A 21,159-nucleotide genomic window follows, 5' to 3' on the forward strand; every position below is an offset into this window, starting at 1 on the left:
GTTTGTGTTTTTGCTTGAGTAATTATTATTTGTTGTTGTTGTTGTTGTTGTTGTTGTTGTTTATTGGGTTTCACTACTTTTATCAGAACACAATAGGCAATACATGGCGGCCAACATATCTTGTAAAGCATGAACCCAGAAATATCCCTTAAAGAACCACCGATTTCAAAGGCTAGTTTGACATATTTTCCATTCTGTCACTTTTAGCTATTTGGAACTGCTCTTTTAATCATATTCAACTTCTTTTTTAAATGTTACCTCTTTTCATTTCTTCTGCGATGTCGCTTGTTACCCAGTTATTGAACCTAAACTGTAGTCGCCTTATGAGACGTTATATATATATATATATATATATATATATATATATATATATATATATATATATATATATATATATATATATATATATATATATATAAAATTTATGTTCTGTGTTTTATGTGCTTGTATTTTTAAGCCTGGTGTTTCACACATCATACATGTTTTAACTCTTTACTTCTCTATTCCACAGCTGTCACATTTTATAAACTCTTTATCTTTAAACAAATTCCAAAATTTATGTTCCTTGGTACTTCCTATGTATTCTTTTTCAGCCGGTTACCAATGTAAAGTTATTCGTCATCTCTTTTCGGGTACTGGCTGGTCAAGTGGTCTAAATCGCTCGCCTTTGCGGATCTCTCACATCTCACATCTTTACTTCCCTTTTTTGTTTCTTTTTCAATTTAAGCGTGCTTACCTCTGTTTTGAGAAGACATCTATCACTATGAAAATGTATTTGTATCCATTAATGCATTTTTCATATTTATACAAGTAAGTAACAGTGGTATCCAATACTGGTGGTTGATGCAAAATGACTGCATTGAGATGTTGTAACTATTTTGTGCACGTGAACAAGCTCCATTTGATATATTAAATAAATAACTGATTAATGTGACACGTACCACTGTGCAAACTTGACAAACTTACTTATCTGTGTATATCTACATATGTTTGTAAATCTCGTAATTTGAACGGATTTCGGGCAGTATACGTGTAAAAATTACAAGGTGTATTTAATTTTAAGCATCTCTGAAGGTAATGCAAAAGCGAATTTGCACATGTGTGATGTCGCACGGTATGTACATTGGCATGTTAACAAATTGTAAATATACACACGCGTGATATATAGTAATTATATTTACAATTTGCTGTAATTTCAGTTTGGACGATAAGTCTGTCTGTCCGTGTTAAACAGTTCTGGTGCGTAAATACGCGCACTTTATTTTATTTATGTTCTTAAAAGTAGCCAATATATTATATGGTAGCTAATTTTAAAACTTAAATGCGAACGATAAGTGTTTGTACGTGGCTACCCGGTTCTGGTTGCATGTTTTGTGTTTAAGAACAGACATTTCTGTATACCTGTCCGTCTATTCTTTCTAAGTAGTATGTCAATGCATGGGACGGGATGGATGACGGTTGGCTGAATCGATGGATGGATGGATGAAGCAGTTTAGAGGTACATGAACGTTGATCATTAGAATAAAAGCTAAATAGTAAGAAAACTTTCTTCACATATGAACTCAACATGAATTTTTGGACTGAAACCCCCTTTTCTAATTTTATTTCTCGTTATCTTTGTTTCCTAATCGGAGCTGGAAAATGAAACAATAAAGTAACCACGAACTGATTTCAGATGATTTTGATAGCGAGTTAATAAGACAAAGAGATGATATATTTCACTTATTTCCTCGGTCTGGCATGGAGTATTTATACTGAGCCGATAAACACTATGGTCTCAGTCCACGAAGTACTTCGAAAGTTATGGAGATAATTGTGAGTTATCGACATGTTTCTAAGCCAAATAGGAGGCATAACTGACATATTTGGACAGATAACGGTCACAACTTAATCTAGACATATGCCCATGAGATAAAAAGATCCCGATAGCACATGAACCCCGTACATGACGCACTGACGCACACAACATATGCACTCCGTAAACTATAATGAAGTATTACCTGTCCGAAGGTTACTAGACCACTCAGTAAATTAAGATAATTAGCAAAATGGAATTGGGAAAACTGCAGCGAACACAATGTAGTAATAATATAATTTGCTTACTATCATAAACAACGGCATGCGAACTGGTCAACGAAGATTGTTAAAAATAACATGACTTTAAAGGTGTTGGTATAAAGTAATTTGACATACCAAAAGTATAGTGGAGGCTGAAAGAATTAAATTCTACTCAAATGGCAAAAATTAAAGTTAACACTAAACTTCCGAAATTGTACCGGACTTTAGCGGAGACTGAAAAAAGGTCCAACATAAGGGATGTAGAAAAATGGGCCCAAACTAAAAAGCAAGAAACCAAATATTCTAAAATTTACCGGGCTGTAATGTAGACTGAGAAATATCGGGAAATATATTTTTTTAAATTATTCAAGACTAAAACTAGTAATATCCATAATTATCAAGGACTCTGGTGAACACTTAAATTTTTTGGAAGAAATTTAAAATATGGTCAAAGCTAAAACTAATACAAGCATTTCTAAAATACAGAATTTAGTGGAGATCAAATGAACTTCCACTAAACGTACATTTTTAATGATTTTCATAAATTATCCCAAACTTTCTATAATAAGTAAGAAACCTAATAATTTACATATCTTACTGCAGTAATAATATAAATATACCGAAGTTAGTGAAGACTAATTTTGACAGTATTTTACATATTGTGAAAGTAAGATTTACAATTTTCATTTAAAATGTTTTAATTTTTTGTAGTAGTCAAATTGTGTTGTAATATCTTATTCGTACTTAAAATATAAGTTTGTTTACTGGATTTTGAATTTTCCAGACATTAGTTTGACCTGACTGTTTTTTCGTAAACACCTAAAAGTAGAACGTTATATCTTTATGCTGACCTAGATCCTGATGCGATTTTTAGGTATGGCTGGATACTACTGGAAATTTTGTTCCAATATTTTCACAATTTCTGAACCCCTGACAAAATTTATTGAGCAAGAAAAACAGGTTTCTTTGGACTGAAAAATGTCAGGAGGATTTTGATAAGTTAAACGCCATACTTAAAAGCGCGCTACTTCTTACAACTCAAAATTTCAGCCAATAATTTAAACTGTCTGTTGATGCAAGTGATGTTGGGGTTGAAACAGTAATGATTCAAGAAGACGAAAGTGGTGTTGATCATTCAGTCTTCTATTTTTCCAAGAAATTAAATACGCACCAAAGAAATTATTCAACAATCACGAAGGAATATTTGGCTTTGATATTGGCATTACAACATTTTGAGGTTCACCTTAGTTCAGATCCTTTCTAGATTGTTGTATTTAGTGACCACAGCACCCTTACTTTCATCGGCAAGACGAAAAATAAAAATCAAAGACTACAGGAATATAATCTTGACATCAGGCACATCAAAGGAAAAGATAATTTAACAACAGATGCACTTTCCCGTGTATAGAAATAATTACTCTATGGTAAAACGAAAGCTTTATCATATAGATCTTTCTTTTTCTTGATGGTGGAAGTGTTGTGTATATTTGATTTAATTTAAATTTGATTTCATTTAATTTATTGTTAGTTTTAAATATTCGATTACATGTTATAGTAGTATAATTTTGTTTACTGGAATTTGACATTTTCCAGAAATTAGTTTGATCTGACTGGTTTTTTTTCCGTAAATACCTAAAACAGAACTCTGTATCTTTATGCTGACCTAGTTCCTGACCTTGATTCAAAATTAGTAACAGTTGAAGTAAACAACTTCTTTTTTATTTTTATTTTATTTATTCCTTGTGTGGGATTTTAGGGTGGAATCGAGGCTCTACTGGGTGTACGTGACGTTTTACATGTATTTCGAAATTCTGGTTTTACCGGAATTGCGCAGCAGTCGGGTTTAATACCGATGTTTTGAGAAACAATCTCAGTTGGGCTTTTAAATACCTAGATATCAAGGTGTTTTTCTGTTGTGACCAGTTGGAGTTTAATGCATTAATTTTTCTTCAAATTATTTGGATTCTAAGAGATTAATTTTTTTCCCTGTGAATATTTAAGTGCTCATAAAGAATTCTTGGACAAAGACGTTTATTGAAATTTTATTCGGAATTCAAAACTGGAATATTCTTTCTTGTGGTTCAAACGAAGAACTGTAGACACATCAGTACTATACTGGTTACAGTATACGTCATCCCATTCCATTTTGGATTTTCGTCGGGACTCGTACTCAAATTTATTAGAACATTTTATTACTAGGACTTTTAATTTTGAATTCTTGGATTATTTTCGGATTATTTTTGGATTTGATTCTTAAAACCGTAAAGTTCTTTTCCTCATTTCTACCTTGTTTTTCTTGGGAAATAAATTACTTGTTAAATTTGACAAAGCTTGTTGTCTTCACATTTTCTTGTTACTATTTATGAGAGCCTAAGCAAGTAAATATATAGTAACTCAGGAGGTAGATTCTGAATGTGATCCTTGAAATTGTCTATTTACAGGAATTTGTTCAGATCAGCTGAACATTTTAAACTAATCAACTTTTTTATAGCATTAAGATATCAATGTTAAAGCGTATATGTCGTAGAGAATGTAAAAGGTAACTTTTCAAACCTCACACACGTGAAACAATTTTGTTTATCGTACGAACATGTTACCCACAAAGCTCTAGCTTAGGCATTTTCCGCTGATAAACAGATTTTATATTGTTCATGAAAATATAAATGTTGCGTCTGACTTGTAATAAAATATTTATTACTAGTTTTAAAAAAATATCTATTATTTCGAAAGTTTTAAACTAGATACATTGGCAACAGTGCAAGTATCCAAAGCTTGGAGGGGATGAAGGTAGAGGTAAATATATAAAGAATGGATATGGGAAAAGTCTAGTGCATGGAAAGTGATTTGCGAAAATCATGATTTCATTTAGTATGCACTAAATGAGACGTCTGGATCAATTTATCACTGAAGCTATGATTTTTCGTTTCGGGTCACGATGACTCCTACCGTGAAATAAAATGCTAAAAATGGTCATCGACTTATTATTATGGGTTTCAGTGCCCTCTAACGGAACATTTAGTCTTGAAACTACATAGCTAGCCAATACACCGTTTGGAATGTCTAACACTCATCTATCTACTGACCAGTTACATCGTTAGCTTCTATCAATCCCATAATCATTTGCAAATTTGATATTCCACTTTTCACATTTTAAAACTTTTGTCTAGTTTCATTTTCATTTTTCAAATTGTTTAAATTTTCATATAAAGCTTCACTTTCATTTTCCTCTTTTCATTTTTAATTTCATTTCTTTAAATTTAATTCTTCGTTTTCATTTGCATTTTTTCATTTTTCATTTTGATTTTTAATTTTTTTTTTTTCTTTCATTTTAAATTTACATTATTAAATTTAAGCTTTTTAAATATATATTTCCAAATTATCATTTTTAAATTTTTATTTTCAAACTCGGATCTTAGTTTTCTATTAAAAATTCTCATTTTCATTTTATCATTTTCTGATATTTGTTTTTCAATTTTCATTCTCATTGTTTTCATAGCCAATTTTCAATATTTCAATTTTCATTTTCTAATTTCGTTTTCAGTTTGTTGATTTTCACTTTCAAATTTAATTTTCTAAATTTTCTTTTTCAATTTTGACTTTAATTTTTAGGGTGCTGATATTGCTTTGAATAAAACTTTTTGTTGTGCTAAATCAAAGACTGAGAAAGTAAAATTTTCTGTTAGAGATTGAAAATGGTTAAATTTTGTACTTATTAAGAAAAATAAGAGTGGTAGTAGTGTTTACATACCTACAAGTATATTGTGAAAGACAGGTACATATACAGCCCTTTCCACGTCCGCTTAGGTCACTTGGAAAAGCAACACTGCTTAAATGAACGCCAGATGAAATAAAAACGAAATTGCTCCATTATAATTACCACTCATGCGTGATAATGTAAAAGTATGTTTACGGAAACTGTTCTGACCTCATCAATACGACCTGAAAACGACGAAGAATAGAATAAGAAAATCTGTCAGAGAATTGGATGATTTTGATTACTAACTGGAAAAGAAGGAAGAAACGATGAGATTATTGTGAATGTTCCAAGTCAAAAATCGATCTGTTTGCCGTCCAATCACACGATGACGATGCAAAAATCCTGCTGGGTAGAACCCATGTCATTTTTTACCACCGGGCACATATCGAGTTGAAATAAAAACGTAAGTCGAATATATATTGATTCTAAATAACAGTCACTTGTACCTGAAAGGCAGAGTTCTCAAAGCAGAAGTAAACTTGTAATTGAATAACAAACTAGTGGAGAGGAACATCAATACCTACCATTACCGAGCTTTCCTGGAAAACCTCTTCACGTACGGAAAGGAAGCTAAGAATACACATCTGGGTACTTCTGTTGAATGAAAACCTGACACACTGGATGTCTTCAACCAAACAAGATGACCAGAACAAGAACAACATTTTGTTTTTAAGTTTGCTAATGCAATGGCTAAAAGAATCATCGAAATGAAAAGAGACCGTCGTAATTTATGTAAAATTGATCATGCTAATTATAAACAAACGTTTAATGATGATGTCAGATGAAAAGTTGGAAGAGTACCAGGAAGAGGTCTGAATTCTCATCTCAGAAAAGATTTTAGGAATGTGTATAAAGAAAGAGTGACTATTCCTTACCTCCATTAACTTCTCTGGTGATGAACGCATCGAGGTTCTCTTGCAACAGAGTAAAGACACTGCATATTTTTCAATGACTTACTTGACCGATATTTTCCAGGAAAAAGGCATGTGTGAATTAATAATGTAATGTGCAAAAAAGAAAAGAAGGAATACCTGGGAACTTCATTACCCTTAACGCACCATTCGTATACAGCTTTTTGGAATCATGTGGTGGTGCTAAAGATGAACTATTCACATCAAAAACTTAAAGACGTTCAAGACTATGTCATCAATACAAAAGATAGCCATCGTTCACTGGGTACCTGTTTACCTTCCCAACAAGCACAGTGTGAAATATTTTTATTCCTATTGATTATCATTTCTGGAAGACGACATTGTCGATTTATGAGACGAAATGTTATATCTGCTTACTTCAATGATGTGGGATTACAAAGATCAGATCCAGTGTGAGTTTGGACAATATTGTGTGTATTTTCTTCATCAACGCAGTCTTGGATTTCACTCCGAACATTTAGTGATTTGTTTTGATTGTAAGTACTCTAGGAATGAAAACAAAATTTAAAAAATGGTTTTGTGATCATTATAATCATTTTCTTATGTTCGTAAAAGAGGTGACATAATGATAATGCCTTAGATCATTGGCAGTCGAGTCTGACTTCACAACGTTGTCAACCTTGTATTTATATTCATGTTTAACATATGTCCGTTTGTATTCCTGTAGAGAAGTTTCTTTTGTTATTAAACATGTTGAATTTGAAACAATTTTATCGTCATGGTTTTTTAAACGAATTCTGCATACATGTTTTGTTCAAATTCTCTCTTTCGGTGTTTCTTAAAATACGGTATTTTCATTTCCGTCCGCGTACCGATAATGATGGGCATTTTCCCCCACGTCCGTGCTTCTGCCAGATAGACCAAGTTGGACAGTATAGTTGGACAGAATAATTATATGAGTGTGTGCTGGGTCGAATCCCACTCATATAGACTTACCAAACATAGCAACTTCAAGAGTAATGAGTGTGTGCTGGGCCCAATCCCACTCACGACGGCCCTACATTCAGGTCATTAGGGACTAGTTAAACCCACGACCTGATGGCCAAATTAATAAGTGTTCCTTGAACACATAAAAGCCTGGGAGATGTGGCTTTTCTTCCGTTCCCTCAAAGCAATTAATAAGCATGATGTGCATGCACAAAACGGAGATACATGCTAGAAAGAGCGAAAATCTCGTTAATTCAATGAGTCAATCAGTATAGATGGGGTACCGGTCACTATATACGGTATGTTGATGATATAATGTGTGCAGAGTTGGATATGACTGGGTGTTGGTCTCTACAGTGAATGTTGAGTGTTGGATAGTAGATGACTGGATGTCGATCACTACATGCAGTATGCTGGATAGCGTATGTGGGGTAATGGGCACTACATACGGCGTGTTGGATATTATATATGGGATATTCGTCCATAAATACGCCGTTATGATGTATAATGTACTGTGTTCGATAATAGATTACTGGGTATTAGCCACAACATACGTCGTGTTGGATAGTATGTGAGGTATTGGTCATTTCACACGGCTGTTTATGTTATAATGTGGCGGGTTGTTGATGGAATAATGTGGGATGTTGGATACTAGATGATTTAAGGTGATCACTACACATAACATGTTGGATAATATATGTTGGGTACTGGTCAGTACACACAGCATAGTGATGGTATATTGGGGTATTGGATAGTAGATGATTGGATGTCGGTCACAAAACACGTTGCGTTGGATAGAATATGTGTAGTATTTGTCAGTACACACTGGGTGATGATTGCATAGTGTTGGGTGATGAATAGTAAGCCTAAACATTTTAGCATTAGATTTTCCACAGCGGGACATAAAATCCAAATTTGATTGTGTGTGAGAATATTTCATCCATCCCCACCCCCTTATTTTACATCATTCCCCTCCTAAGTGATAGTACCTGTTTGTAAGTATAATGTGTTTGTAAGATTAATGTGTGTATAAACACTTCTACCATTTTAGTTAGATATTAGGGATGTGTATTGTATTGCAATAAAACGTGTTAACATTTCCCATATACCTCTATAACATCTCCACAATGGTTAATGGATACGATATGTATATAAACACTCCTACGCTTGTGTGATACTGTGTATGTAAATCTGGTTTGTACACACTCGTATCCTTTCTAATTGAATAGTAGGGGTTTGTGTTGGATTGCATAGCAAAACTCGGATGCTGGGTAATAGGGATGTGCGATGGATTGTAATCACTAAGCTGATATTAGGATGAAAATTGGAATATATATCTATATATATTAACATTACATTTAACAGAAGTCCAGATAACGTTCCCACTATCTTCGTTTAGGTATAATGCGTCCATAAACACTCTTGCCCTTATGTAGCAGTATGTTTGTATGTATAAAAACTCCTAATCTTTTCGTTGGATAGTATGTTTGTATGTATGTAATAATAGTGTGTCTATAAACACTCATACCCTTTTCTTTAGATAATAGGGGGTGTTCAGACAGTATTCGGACCGTATACATTTCTGTCCCCATGCAATTTTGTCTACATAATATCATGGATAACCTATGGATAAGTTTTACAAAAGATTTCCCGTATGACCAATAATATCATCTAAGTGTAACATAGAATTTCCCGTTTAGCTTTCAAGTGGTTCATAACGTAAACCTATGTGTAATGGTTAATTTCCGTTTGGCTCGCAAGAGTTATATATACAAATCCGATCTCTCATAATGGTTATCATGTGTGACCCTCAAAAATATACTTTCTAAAATTATATAATTTTTATACATATATTAAAGACCTCAAAACACATTCAAATTTACTAACACATAAGAATGCAAATTCGCACATGTCCAGATATATGCAAATAGGTGGATAAGAACAATGTATAACAAACTACAATCGTCTGTTTGAGAACATGTTGTTAATCTATGCAGTCTTCTGTCATATACCCTCCTATGTATAAGGTTCACCGTCCGAAGGACTCCAGGTACTAATTAACTCCCATTGTAAATCCATGGGATCGCCATGATATTAAAAATTCAGTTTGTGGATGCTCGTGATCAAAACCTATTTCAATCAGTATAGTCTCATAGTTAATGCAAGCTTATGTGTGAAGAAAACCATTAGTCCCGCTGCATTTGTTTGATTTATGCGTGTTTCAAACATGTTTTCTCGATTCCGCACCTAAAGAATTAGGTGTGCCAGTTTCAGAAATGAGTCTTCCTAAGTCAGGTCAGTAAAAGGACTGAAATTCTTTCATAAAATATTGTCTCAGTTGTTGTCAGTTACAAATATTATAAGCTTTCAAAAGATTATTTTTACTAAAAGTTTACTTTTCATTATCAACCAATCATGGTCAGCCAAACCAATATGTGCTGTATTTTATTAATTTCTATACTGGTTACCAGTCTTCCATATAATTAGTACTGTGAGTCATATAAAGTGTAACAAAGTGACATGTTTTACTGACATAATTTGATTCATTGTTATTTATCATCTACCATCGCGTTCTTACTTATGCATTCAAAAAGTCTGGTTATAAATGCTAAAACAATGTAAATTATTCTCAAAATCGGAACCCAAATCCCACCCCCACCCACCCATATACGAATATTTTTGCAGTTTTTGTGAGGCACCTCAACTGCTTGTATGACATGTTTGTTATCTTTTTAATGTTTTGATCGATCGGAAACTTCTGGTCGTGGATTCCTGGCATCGCCAAAGCTCACCATTTCCCCAAAACAGGGAACGCTCTGTCCTCTGCTTAGCATAACTTTGTTAAAATTTTAATCGTGTTTTTTATTTAGCTCTAAATGTCATAAACCAGACGAGCTAACGAAACAGTATGTTGTCCGTCGTCCATCCGTCCGTTAACGCACTCGGTCTAGTTAGTCATAAATGAAAATGGTGTTGTTCGGGCATCCAGTATGGCCGCCAAAACTTGTCATCATTACTCACGTGAATAGATGTTTATATCAACATGGGGTTTTCACTAAAAGATTTCTTATGGCATCTAGTTGGTCTCAAATGGAAATAGTGCTGGTCTGACGTCCAATATTGACGCCATATTAGTCATCTTGGATGGTAATATCAACTTGGAATCTTCACAAACAGACTTCATATGATACTTAATTGGCCCTGAACGAAAATGGTGCCAGTCGTACATCCAAAATGGCTGCCATGACGACTGTCTTAACAGTCTTGTGAATTACTCAGCATGAACGGGTGATCGTTATGACACGGGGTTTTCATCAAACGACTTCTAATGAGGCCCACTTTGTCCTAATGAAAAGTGTGCCATTCTGGCATACAATATGTATAATACATAAGCTAATTTGAAAATCTTGATATTACTGAAGAATATAAGAGATGGTTTCAACACTCGAAAGGAAGAAATGGTCTTTACTTAAATTCCTGAAAATTCTTTTCTCCCATGAGAGCATCAATCCCGTCGAAGGAATCTTGGGTTTTTTTTATATTAAACTTTAAAAAATCACAAAAATTAACAGAAGGCTTTAAACTATATCATGAAATACAGACGATGATTTGAAGTTATATTTATTTTAAATTTATATCCGTTATATTGCACAAACTGCATGGGTGACCCACTGGGCTCTTAGAGACCTATTGACCATCAAATCAGGTAGATGAAAAATGTGAATATGTTAAAAGTTAAATCCCGCTTAGTAATTATGTTAGCCATCATGTCATGGAATGTCTTTTATGCGATTATTGGCAATCGCCATGCTATGCCAAAAAATCAGTTGGAAATACATACTAATGTTCTTTCTCTTTCAGATGCAGCGAACGTTCTGCCATATGAAGAAGAACGCTATGGCAAAATTGTTACTCTGGTGTACTGGATGTTTTGTATTTGCATATGTGTTACTTTCGAGCAAAATTGTACAGAACATGAAATCTTCTGCGATCTTGATTACATCAAGAGAACAACTTGAAGAGATCGAAATAGTAGAGGATCAGACTTTGGAAAAGTATGTGAAGTCTGTGCACAGGGAAATTATTCATATCAGGAGAAAGCAATCGGTTACAAGTGCCCCTCAGGAACCTAACTTTGTACCGGAAACTAAGAGTTCTCCAAATTTGTTAACATTATTTTCATCCTGGTACGAAAGTGAAGAAAAAATATTAGTACATAATAATACCATAAGAAACTGGTTGTTACTTAAACCTGAAGTAAGGCTAGTTGTTTTTACAAATGATTCCAAGACAGGTATTGTGTGTAACAATCATGGTTTGCACGTTATGCCCGTACGGGTGGCAAATGCGGGAGACGTCCCTGTATTAAAATATATGTATTTAGACGCTATGGCTAATTTTAATTCTCAATTTTATGCTTTTGCAAATTCAGATATTCTTTTTACAGATGGTTTGATAAACACATTAAAGTACTTACTGCAGTCATCAAACGTCAGTAAAATCCCTACATTGATTGTAGGTCGGCGGACTAACGTAAATGTAACCAATACTAAGCAATTTAGCACGTTGCAGAACGTAACATTCATGGCAAAAACCAAAGGTGAACTATTTCCGGCATTTGGTGAGGATTATTTTGTAGCAACGCCATCTTTTCCGTGGAAGGATATCAAGGATGTGATAATTGGGCGGAAGGGATATGATAATTACCTCGTAGCATATGCGCGTAGGAATAACGTTTTAGTGATAGATGCAACAAATACTATTCTTGCGGTTCATCAAACTACATCAGCTGGAAACTTTGAAAGCAGCAAACATACAGACAAAGAGCACAATAAACAATTACTCCATGAGGTTATGAAAAATATTAAATATGAATCTGGTTACACTACATGTACTGAATACTATACTGACATCAAAGGAAATATCACTATCCTTCACAAGAGGACTAAGTTTCCAAAGTATTGCGATAGATAATGTTTTACAAAACATCATGTACATCATTCAAAATTTCTTAAACATCTAGATTGGAAATATATAATATGCGTGTTGTTTGTTATAAGAACTAATAATGTATGATGTGTTCACAAAAACTTTTTGAAACCACACATTAAATGAAAGGCTGATGAGAGTTCACAAGAGCCTAAATTGCAGTATAAATTCAACGCATAAACGTTTAAGCTAGAATTTAACCAATTTGACTAATATTGTCTTCATTTGTATGAAAAATGTTTGTTACAATTTTACGAACATAAACAGTAACTGTTTCAAGCAACAGCTGAGATTAGATCTTAATGACTTCTTCAAGATATTATTTGTTGTACAAATCAGTATAGTGTTAGGTATAGGGGTCAGCGTATAGTTTAATCTTTTATGTGTGAAACAATGGGGCTCTGTGAAAATTAATGATATGTGGAAAAGTTCGACACTGAACAATCTGTGTGTATTTCACAATAGGGTCATGTAGCTATTTAATATTAGAAGACGTCATAGGGACCTGTAGGAAATCCACTTTTAAACCGGCTCGATGTTTTGGGAACCCTGTGGGAATTTAACATGGCTGGGTTGGGTTGGGTCCATATGTGGATTAACATGCGAATGTGTTTGAAATTTATATCAAAAGAGTCGAGGTTTTATAGGGATGTATATAAATTGAATAGTCTTGGGTGCTGTGTGGTTTAATGAGAATTTAACATTGGGTTTTGGGCGGTACAATGATGTATGGGTATTAATAGGACCAGGGCTAAGAATATTATTATGGACCATATAGTAATAGAACAATGTCTAGCTCACATGCCTGAACTTACAATCCAATATACCATCTCTCATACAAAGGGAAAGTGAGGGAGTAGCTCATATTCTTAGACTTGCTATATTTTGCTTTTTTATTTATTTTTTATTTATACACCCATATCCAATCATACGTACAGGAAAAGAATATATATATATATATATATATATATATATATATATATATATATATATATATATATATATATATATATATATATATATATATATATAATTCTAACTAATAGTGATTACATTCTTCTGCGTAAGGGATTATTATATTGTCCAAGAACCAAAGTGCATGATAATATTAATTTAGCAGAAGCGTTTTTCAAATACATAAGATCATTAAAATTAAAAGAATTTTTCTCACAATCATGTACATATTCACAATATGAAAGTAGTTTTCACCTACAAAATAAGCCTTTTTTCAATAAAAAAAAGAACCATCATTTACACCTTCGATTTTTATATTGAAGCAACTAAACAAGAAATTTTAAATAGCAGTCCTACAAGAAAACATTTTACAAACATATCTAATAAAGAACTAAATTCGTTACGTACCTTATCAAAAGACGAAAGTATTATTATTAAAAAAGCTGATACATCTAGCACCATAGTAATAATGAGTAAGGAGGAAGGAGGAATTATATTAAAGAAGTAGAAAGAAAATTAAATGATGAAGTATATTAAACAAAACTTTCCTATTATCCTTCTGAAGTAACTAAAGAAAAGAGAAGCAAATGTATCAATGAAATCTCTATACACAACTGCTCCATATATGAGGAACTAGATATCTTCCGAAATAAAGTACGCACACCTCAGTTTTATATTTTACCCAAAATACATAAAACGGTTAATAAGTCACTACCTTTAGGATATCCAGGAAAACCCATTATTTCTCCATGTAACTCAATTACAAATAATATATCGCAATATATTGATCATATTTTTCAACCACTGATGAAATTATTACCTTCATATGTCAAAGATACTTTTGATTTCATTACCAAATTGAAATCTTTACCGAAACTAACTGAAAATGCATTCCTTGTTACACTTGATGTGATTTCACTCTGCACGAATATACCACACAATGATGGTATCGAAGCGTGTAAATATTATCTTGAAGAAAACAAATATACATGTAAACTATCAAAAGAATATGTTTGTGATTTGATAAAACTTGTGCTTGACAATAACTTTGTTCAATTAGGTAATACGAACTATCTCCGAAGACGAAAGAAACTTTTAATATGCGTTGTGATACTAATTGTGCAACATCAAATGTTATTTATTTGATCACATGCAAAAAATGTGGCATCCAGTATATTGGACAAACCAGTCAACAAATACCTCAACGTATGAACCAACATAGATCAGATATAAAAATGATATCTATCAATCATTTTCATCTCATGTTGCCGCACATTTTAACAAGAGTTCCTATACTTTGCAAGATTTATCCTTCCAACCTATTGTTATAACTGGTTCTTATATGGAACGTCTGCTAAAGGAAACCTATTGGATTCACCGTCTTAATACGATATATCCAAAAGGTCTAAATTCCAAAACACTGTATGACATTCATTAATCAATTTTTTTAATTATGTCCCCTGTTTAGAATTAGTTAATTAGTTCAAAATATTTTTATATTGTTCTTATTTACAGAATAACTTAACTAGTGAAAGTATAAACTAATATCATAAAAATAAATTTACTATTTTTTAAAAAATGAAAGGGCATTTCAAAATTAATTCTCGATATATTATGATTAATTATTAATAAAATACCTGAGTATAAATATTATGCACACCATAAGTATTTATTATATAAATTAAGTTCAGATGAAATATTGAACATTCGTAAAGATATCATATATTATTTTTGCATGTATATATATATATATATATATATATATATATATATATATATATATATATATATATATATATATATATATATATATATATATATATATATATGTGTGTGTGTGTGTGTGTGTGTGTGTGTTATACTTAATAAAAATATTAATAAAACTGTTTGCGAGATAGTTACCAGTAGAGATATATGTATCTTTAAGATCCAGTTTTATGTATTTTTAGGAATTAAAATATCAGTAATCTGTGTTGTATATGCACAGTTCCATATCAATTATTCGTTGAAGAATAAGACAATTATGTTACAAATGTAAGCTATGACATCATCTTTTTGAAGTCATATTGCTTACGTCATTGATCACTTAGAAACAGAATATATATATATATATATATATATATATATATATATATATATATATATATATATATATATATATATATATATATAATGACATAAGCAATGATATTGAATTCAGTTTGAATTTAGTCTGATGAAGCAATAAAGCGAAACCGGTCACACATTCTACGTGTTGGTGGTGTTAATTATGTATAAATCGTGTGATATACATATACCTTATACAAACACATCATCGTACATATACAACACAAACACAAAGAGAGAAAGAGTGGGGCGGTAGGGTCTCTTATAATGTTTTAATACACAAATAAATGTAATCACTGTCGAAACTCCATATTAGGGTACGTTAGACCCATCTACAGACATTTGAATAGGTTGTGAACAAACTGTCTGGAAAGACGGATAAAGGCGAACAATATATCTTTTACAATTCAATATCCACAAGTAAAAACAAATAGATGAAGAAAATTAGGGATAATGGTAACTAATACACCTTCTCAAAGGCAAATACCGACACATACAAACAAACACATAAAGGAAAGAGGAGTCATGTGATTGTCACTAACACACATCTCTACTAACCAACCGCCATCCATACAGATGTGGGAAGGTGGAGAATAGGTAATGGTCACTAACGCACATCATTACGGTCCAACACGCACATATACAATCAGATGAGGAAAGAATGAACAATGAGACGATTACTAACACATACTTTTGTCATCCAACGTTTATCCTTACAAACAAAATTGATGATGGAAAGGAGATTCATGCGATGATCATTAACTTTTGACAACCTTGCAAACATAATGGAGATAGGTAATAGTCGCTAATAAACATAGTCACAATTGTAACTCCTACCTTTACAAATGAAACAGATGAGGGAAAACGGGAATTACGTAATGATCACTAACACAGTTATTTACCTAACAACACAGAATGTATTTTCAAAACACGAGAAGTTCAAAGGAAAGTCCGATATTATTTTTGCTGAACAAGAAAGGTTTGCCTGATTCCAGGAATGCGGCTGCAACATTGTACAAACCATATATGTCGATTCATTGTTCTTGAATAATTTATTACTTTTATTTTAACCCCCGCCCAAACCCCACCCCACCCCCAACACATACTAAATATCCTTCGTAATAATATTAATTCAAGGAATCTTGGGAAAATATCTCTCTCTCTTTAAATAATTAAATCAAATAAAGAAAGGAGTTGAGAATAAATATGTGTTATATTCACAGTATTATGACTAAAAATATATTATTATTATTATTATTAACATTAAAGTCAGGTTTAATGGGGGGGAATGAAGAAATTTGAAGAAGCTACTCAAACAGAACAACTGAAATTAAAAGAGGAAAAACAAGTGAATGATAACAGTGGAATGTATATCCAGATTTCAACAATGACAACCCTGGGAAACGAGTTACAAGGATCAACTTCACATGTACATCAACATCTAGATGTGATCATGGAAAGGATAAACTGTATTGAGGGAAAGTTAGACATAATTTGTACAAGACACATGTCTTTATACAATCAATCTAACAAAGGAAGTGGAAGAAACGTAGTCTTGCAACTGAAAGAAAACCATGAGCCATCGGCGTGAAAAAGAGAGTAGGTATGGCACCTCTCCATCAACTGATCAAGAACATGTATCACATGGACAGAAAGAGATACACAAAGAGCCTGATAAAGCTCTTACAGCAAATACGTCTGGAAATGGTCCCGCAATGTTAATATTGAAAGAAGTCCAGCCACTTTAGCGGAATGATCGGATTAACATAGTAGCAAATGTGAGTCAAAATCAGCAAACATAAGTAACATCTAAAAACGCAACTGAAAATAAGCCAAAGAGCTTAAATTATAAAGAAAGAACAAGCATAAAAATAAATAAAAATAGCACGAATAAAGCCCAAAAAGGGCACATCAAATCACCAGAAGATCGAAGAATGCTCCCGAATAATGAGGAGAGACAGAAAAAGAAAGATACATATTGAGACTATAAATACCAGACCCAATCAAAGGGATATAGAATCGGATGTTTTAGAACCAGTAGTAGGAAACGAAATACAAGACGTATTCTGTTGTCCAATGTTGTCCAATGTCAAATCATAAAAGAATTTTGATGTAGTAAGGACAGCTGTTACAATCCATTTTAAGGAGGAAATTGTATATATATATATATATATATATATATATATATATATATATATATATATATATATATATATATATATATATATATATATATCGACTAAATGTAATGGGCAAAGATTTTGAACTGATGATGAACAACGAATCATTTTGGAGTTCTGGAATAAAATTAGGGAATAGATATCAAGCAGAAAGTGATGAGAAGGATACCCATCTAATGAAACGCATGAAAAATATAACATGTAGTATTAATGAACATAGTCATATGACTGGTAATTGCGTCATAATTGTAATTATTCTCATCATTTCAACCTAGAATGTACACGGTATAATGTCTAGCATGCAGAAACTAATTGAATTGTTACCAGACACAGATATATTTGTTATTATCCAAAATTGGCAGAAAATATAACGTATTTAGATAAATTACATGACGATTTTAAAGTAGTACCACTTCCTACTAAACACATACCACAATGCTGTAGAGATAGTAGCAGGGTTGCCGTATTTTATAGATCATCGCTATGCAAGGTAAGCACCTTACTATCTGATTTACCAAATATTATGGCGGTGAAAGTCTTAGTGAGTGAGTTGGAACCTATAATTTTGATTACAACTTACTTTCCCTTGACAACCTGAACTGATGGTGCATATGACATATTTTGTGAAAATGTTTGTGATGTTCATGATCGATACTTTATTAAAATATATGTATACTAATAAGAGACATGAATGCAGATCTTGTGTGTAAAAATCCATCCAGAAGAGACCTTGCTCTCAGGAAAAGAATAGAACAGAGAAACAAAGCTGCTACGTCAGTGATAAAACCTAATGAACAATTACATCACGTATAAATCAAAAGACATGGCACGGACATCCACACTTGATTATATACTAATACCTGAACTAATCAGAGGTGGTGTAAAAAGTCTCAGAGTAAACGACAGAAGTGATTTCTCCATATCGGATCACCCACCTGTTACAGCAACACTTGCAAAAGGTATGTTGAAAGAAAACATGAAGACACGTGTAGTTCCAAGAATTAGATGGCACTTGGCGAATACATTAGAAATGAGCATATATAAATCGGACGTTAGTGCATTGTTTAATTTCACCTATGAGGGTAAAAAGGTAGAAGATATAGAGAAGTATAATGAACTGATAACTAGGAGTGTAATAACTGCATCAGACAGATGTATTCCAAATTCTGAACTCAGATCGCACTTGAAACCATATTGGAAGAAAAGTGACCTTGAAAACTTACATCAGGAAATGAGAAAAGTGCTTGGAAAATGGATCAAAGGAGGAAAAGCTAGAACCAAAGGCTATAACATCAAAAGAAATACCAGGGCCCAATAAGAGATTTCAGGAAGAAACATAGGCTAGATAAAAAAAAAACATATATAAATAGTGTTTATTTGAAGAGATAGGAATGAGTGCAGAAATGGAATATTCAAATTCTACGCAGTCATACGGGAAAATAGCAAAGTGAGTGTGTGTGTGTGATTTGGACTTTTTAACGCAGCTTTGACAATTTTTCAGTCATATTGCTAAGATGTCTGCAGTGTGGCAGTTTATAGTGATGTCTAGCACTGTGGCATCATGCCGCAGACATGTAGCATGATGTCCCCCCAGTCACATTATCCTGACACCAGGCCGACCAGTCCTAACACTAACCTCTTCATGATGAGCGCCAAGCGAGGCAGTTGTTAGTACCATTTTTGTAAGTCTTTGGTATGACTCGGCCAGGGATCGAACCCACGACCTCCCGCATCCGAGGCGGACGCTCTAACCACTTAGCCACCGGAGCGGTAGGAAAATGGGAAAGATAAATTAGATTATGATAATGTTGTATTCCGAAGAGTAGAATCAAATAATTTGGATGAATGTATCAGTTTATGGCAACTGTATTTTTCTGAAGTGGTACAACAGATGAGGTATATAGTGATTGTGTCAAGATGAAGAATACGTATGAACAAAGCAAAATAGAGACTGATATAGATGTGATCCTATTACAGAGGAAGGGGTATTGCGGCATAACAAGTCTCTAAAAAATCGCCAGGCATTGATTGCGTATCGAATGAGCATTTAAAGTATGGTGGAAAATATTTAATCAGACATTTACCTGCCTTTTTTAATTACATAATCCAGTTTGAGAATTTCGTTAATGTATATAGATGTGGGTTAATTCTACCGATATACAAACAAAATGGTAAAGAAAAAAGGATCCGGTGATTTATCGTGGTATAACATTTACATCTTGTCTGGGAAAATTGAACAGAATTCAAAACTATTTAGACAAAATAAACTTTCCACATCCTTATCAGTTCGAATTTCGTAAGGAGGCTGGAGCTTACTCTGTTGTATTTACCCTTCAAGAGAGTTTGATACACTCTGTTAGTCATAACCCTAATGTATATGCTGTTTTTCTGGACAATGAAAAGGCATTCGATAGACTGTGGCATTGTGGACTCAAATTGTTTTTAAAGGAATTAATGCAAAAATATAATAATCGCCCATTCCTACACACAGTCAAGTGCCTGTGTAGCGTGTAGAGGATGTATATCGAACACATTTCCGTTGCGGAGAGGCGTGTCCGCTTTTCTTTTTCTGGTTTGCATAAACGATCTATATTGATCGAACAAGTAATGACTAATTGTGGGTTAACAATGAATCAGATGAACGTACCTGACATGCTTTGGGCAGACTACACTACTCGACTAAACTCTACGCTGAATGGATTAAATATACTCGTGAATACAGGTTATCAATATGCACATAAGTGGAAAATGAAATATAATCTGACCAAGAGTAATTGGATGACATTCAGTAGAAAACAAATGAATTGTACTCATCAAATGGAATTACTATGGGATCACAGGATATTTCTTGAGCAAAAACGTGAAATATGCAGAAGTTACTTTTTCCCAGTCAATGAAAATGGGTGTATAGAATATACGTGGGATAAAGCTAAACGTGTTATAAACTTACTATATTCAACTGGATTAAATGCAAATGGAATGAATCCTGAACTTTCTGGCAAAGTCTGGGAAAAAGTCATATTACCCTCTGCTTTAACAGGTCTTATCAGGGCATTGAAACGGTGGAGAAAATACGATATTTCTCCCGGAGAGTACAAGGTTTCCCTTAAAGATCGTCTATTGACTCTACTGCAACATGCCTGGGGACGATTTCAATGGAAGCTCGCATAGATAAGCAAACACTTTTATTGTTAGGTCGCATGTGTAGAATATCGATACACTCAAATGCTAGCAAGTTTTTCCTTCGGGCTGTTGG

The 21,159-nt window shown here is 33.2% G+C and overlaps 1 protein-coding gene across 3 annotated transcripts in view; it reads left to right on the forward strand.

Moving 5' to 3' along the window:
• Positions 1-15,863, forward strand: part of LOC149783003 (uncharacterized) — a 29,388-nt gene extending 13,525 nt beyond the window's left edge. For 2 of the 3 annotated variants that reach the window (XM_089934570.1, XM_089934572.1), the window contains exon 2: positions 11,536-15,863. In XM_089934570.1, coding sequence (XP_089790696.1) covers positions 11,536-12,648 — 1,113 coding nt within the window. In that variant the 3' untranslated portion in view covers positions 12,649-15,863. Of the gene's footprint in view, positions 1-1,422; positions 1,499-11,535 lie in introns of those variants that run through there. The other variant, XM_089934571.1, reaches the window with a different exon arrangement.
• Positions 15,864-21,159: the final 5,296 nt, after the last annotated feature.

This window comes from Sinohyriopsis cumingii, chromosome 15 (genome assembly GCF_028554795.1).
Source record: "Sinohyriopsis cumingii isolate HCF-2022 chromosome 15, ASM2855479v2, whole genome shotgun sequence".
In the NCBI taxonomy this organism is placed as follows: Eukaryota; Metazoa; Mollusca; class Bivalvia; order Unionida; family Unionidae; genus Sinohyriopsis; species Sinohyriopsis cumingii.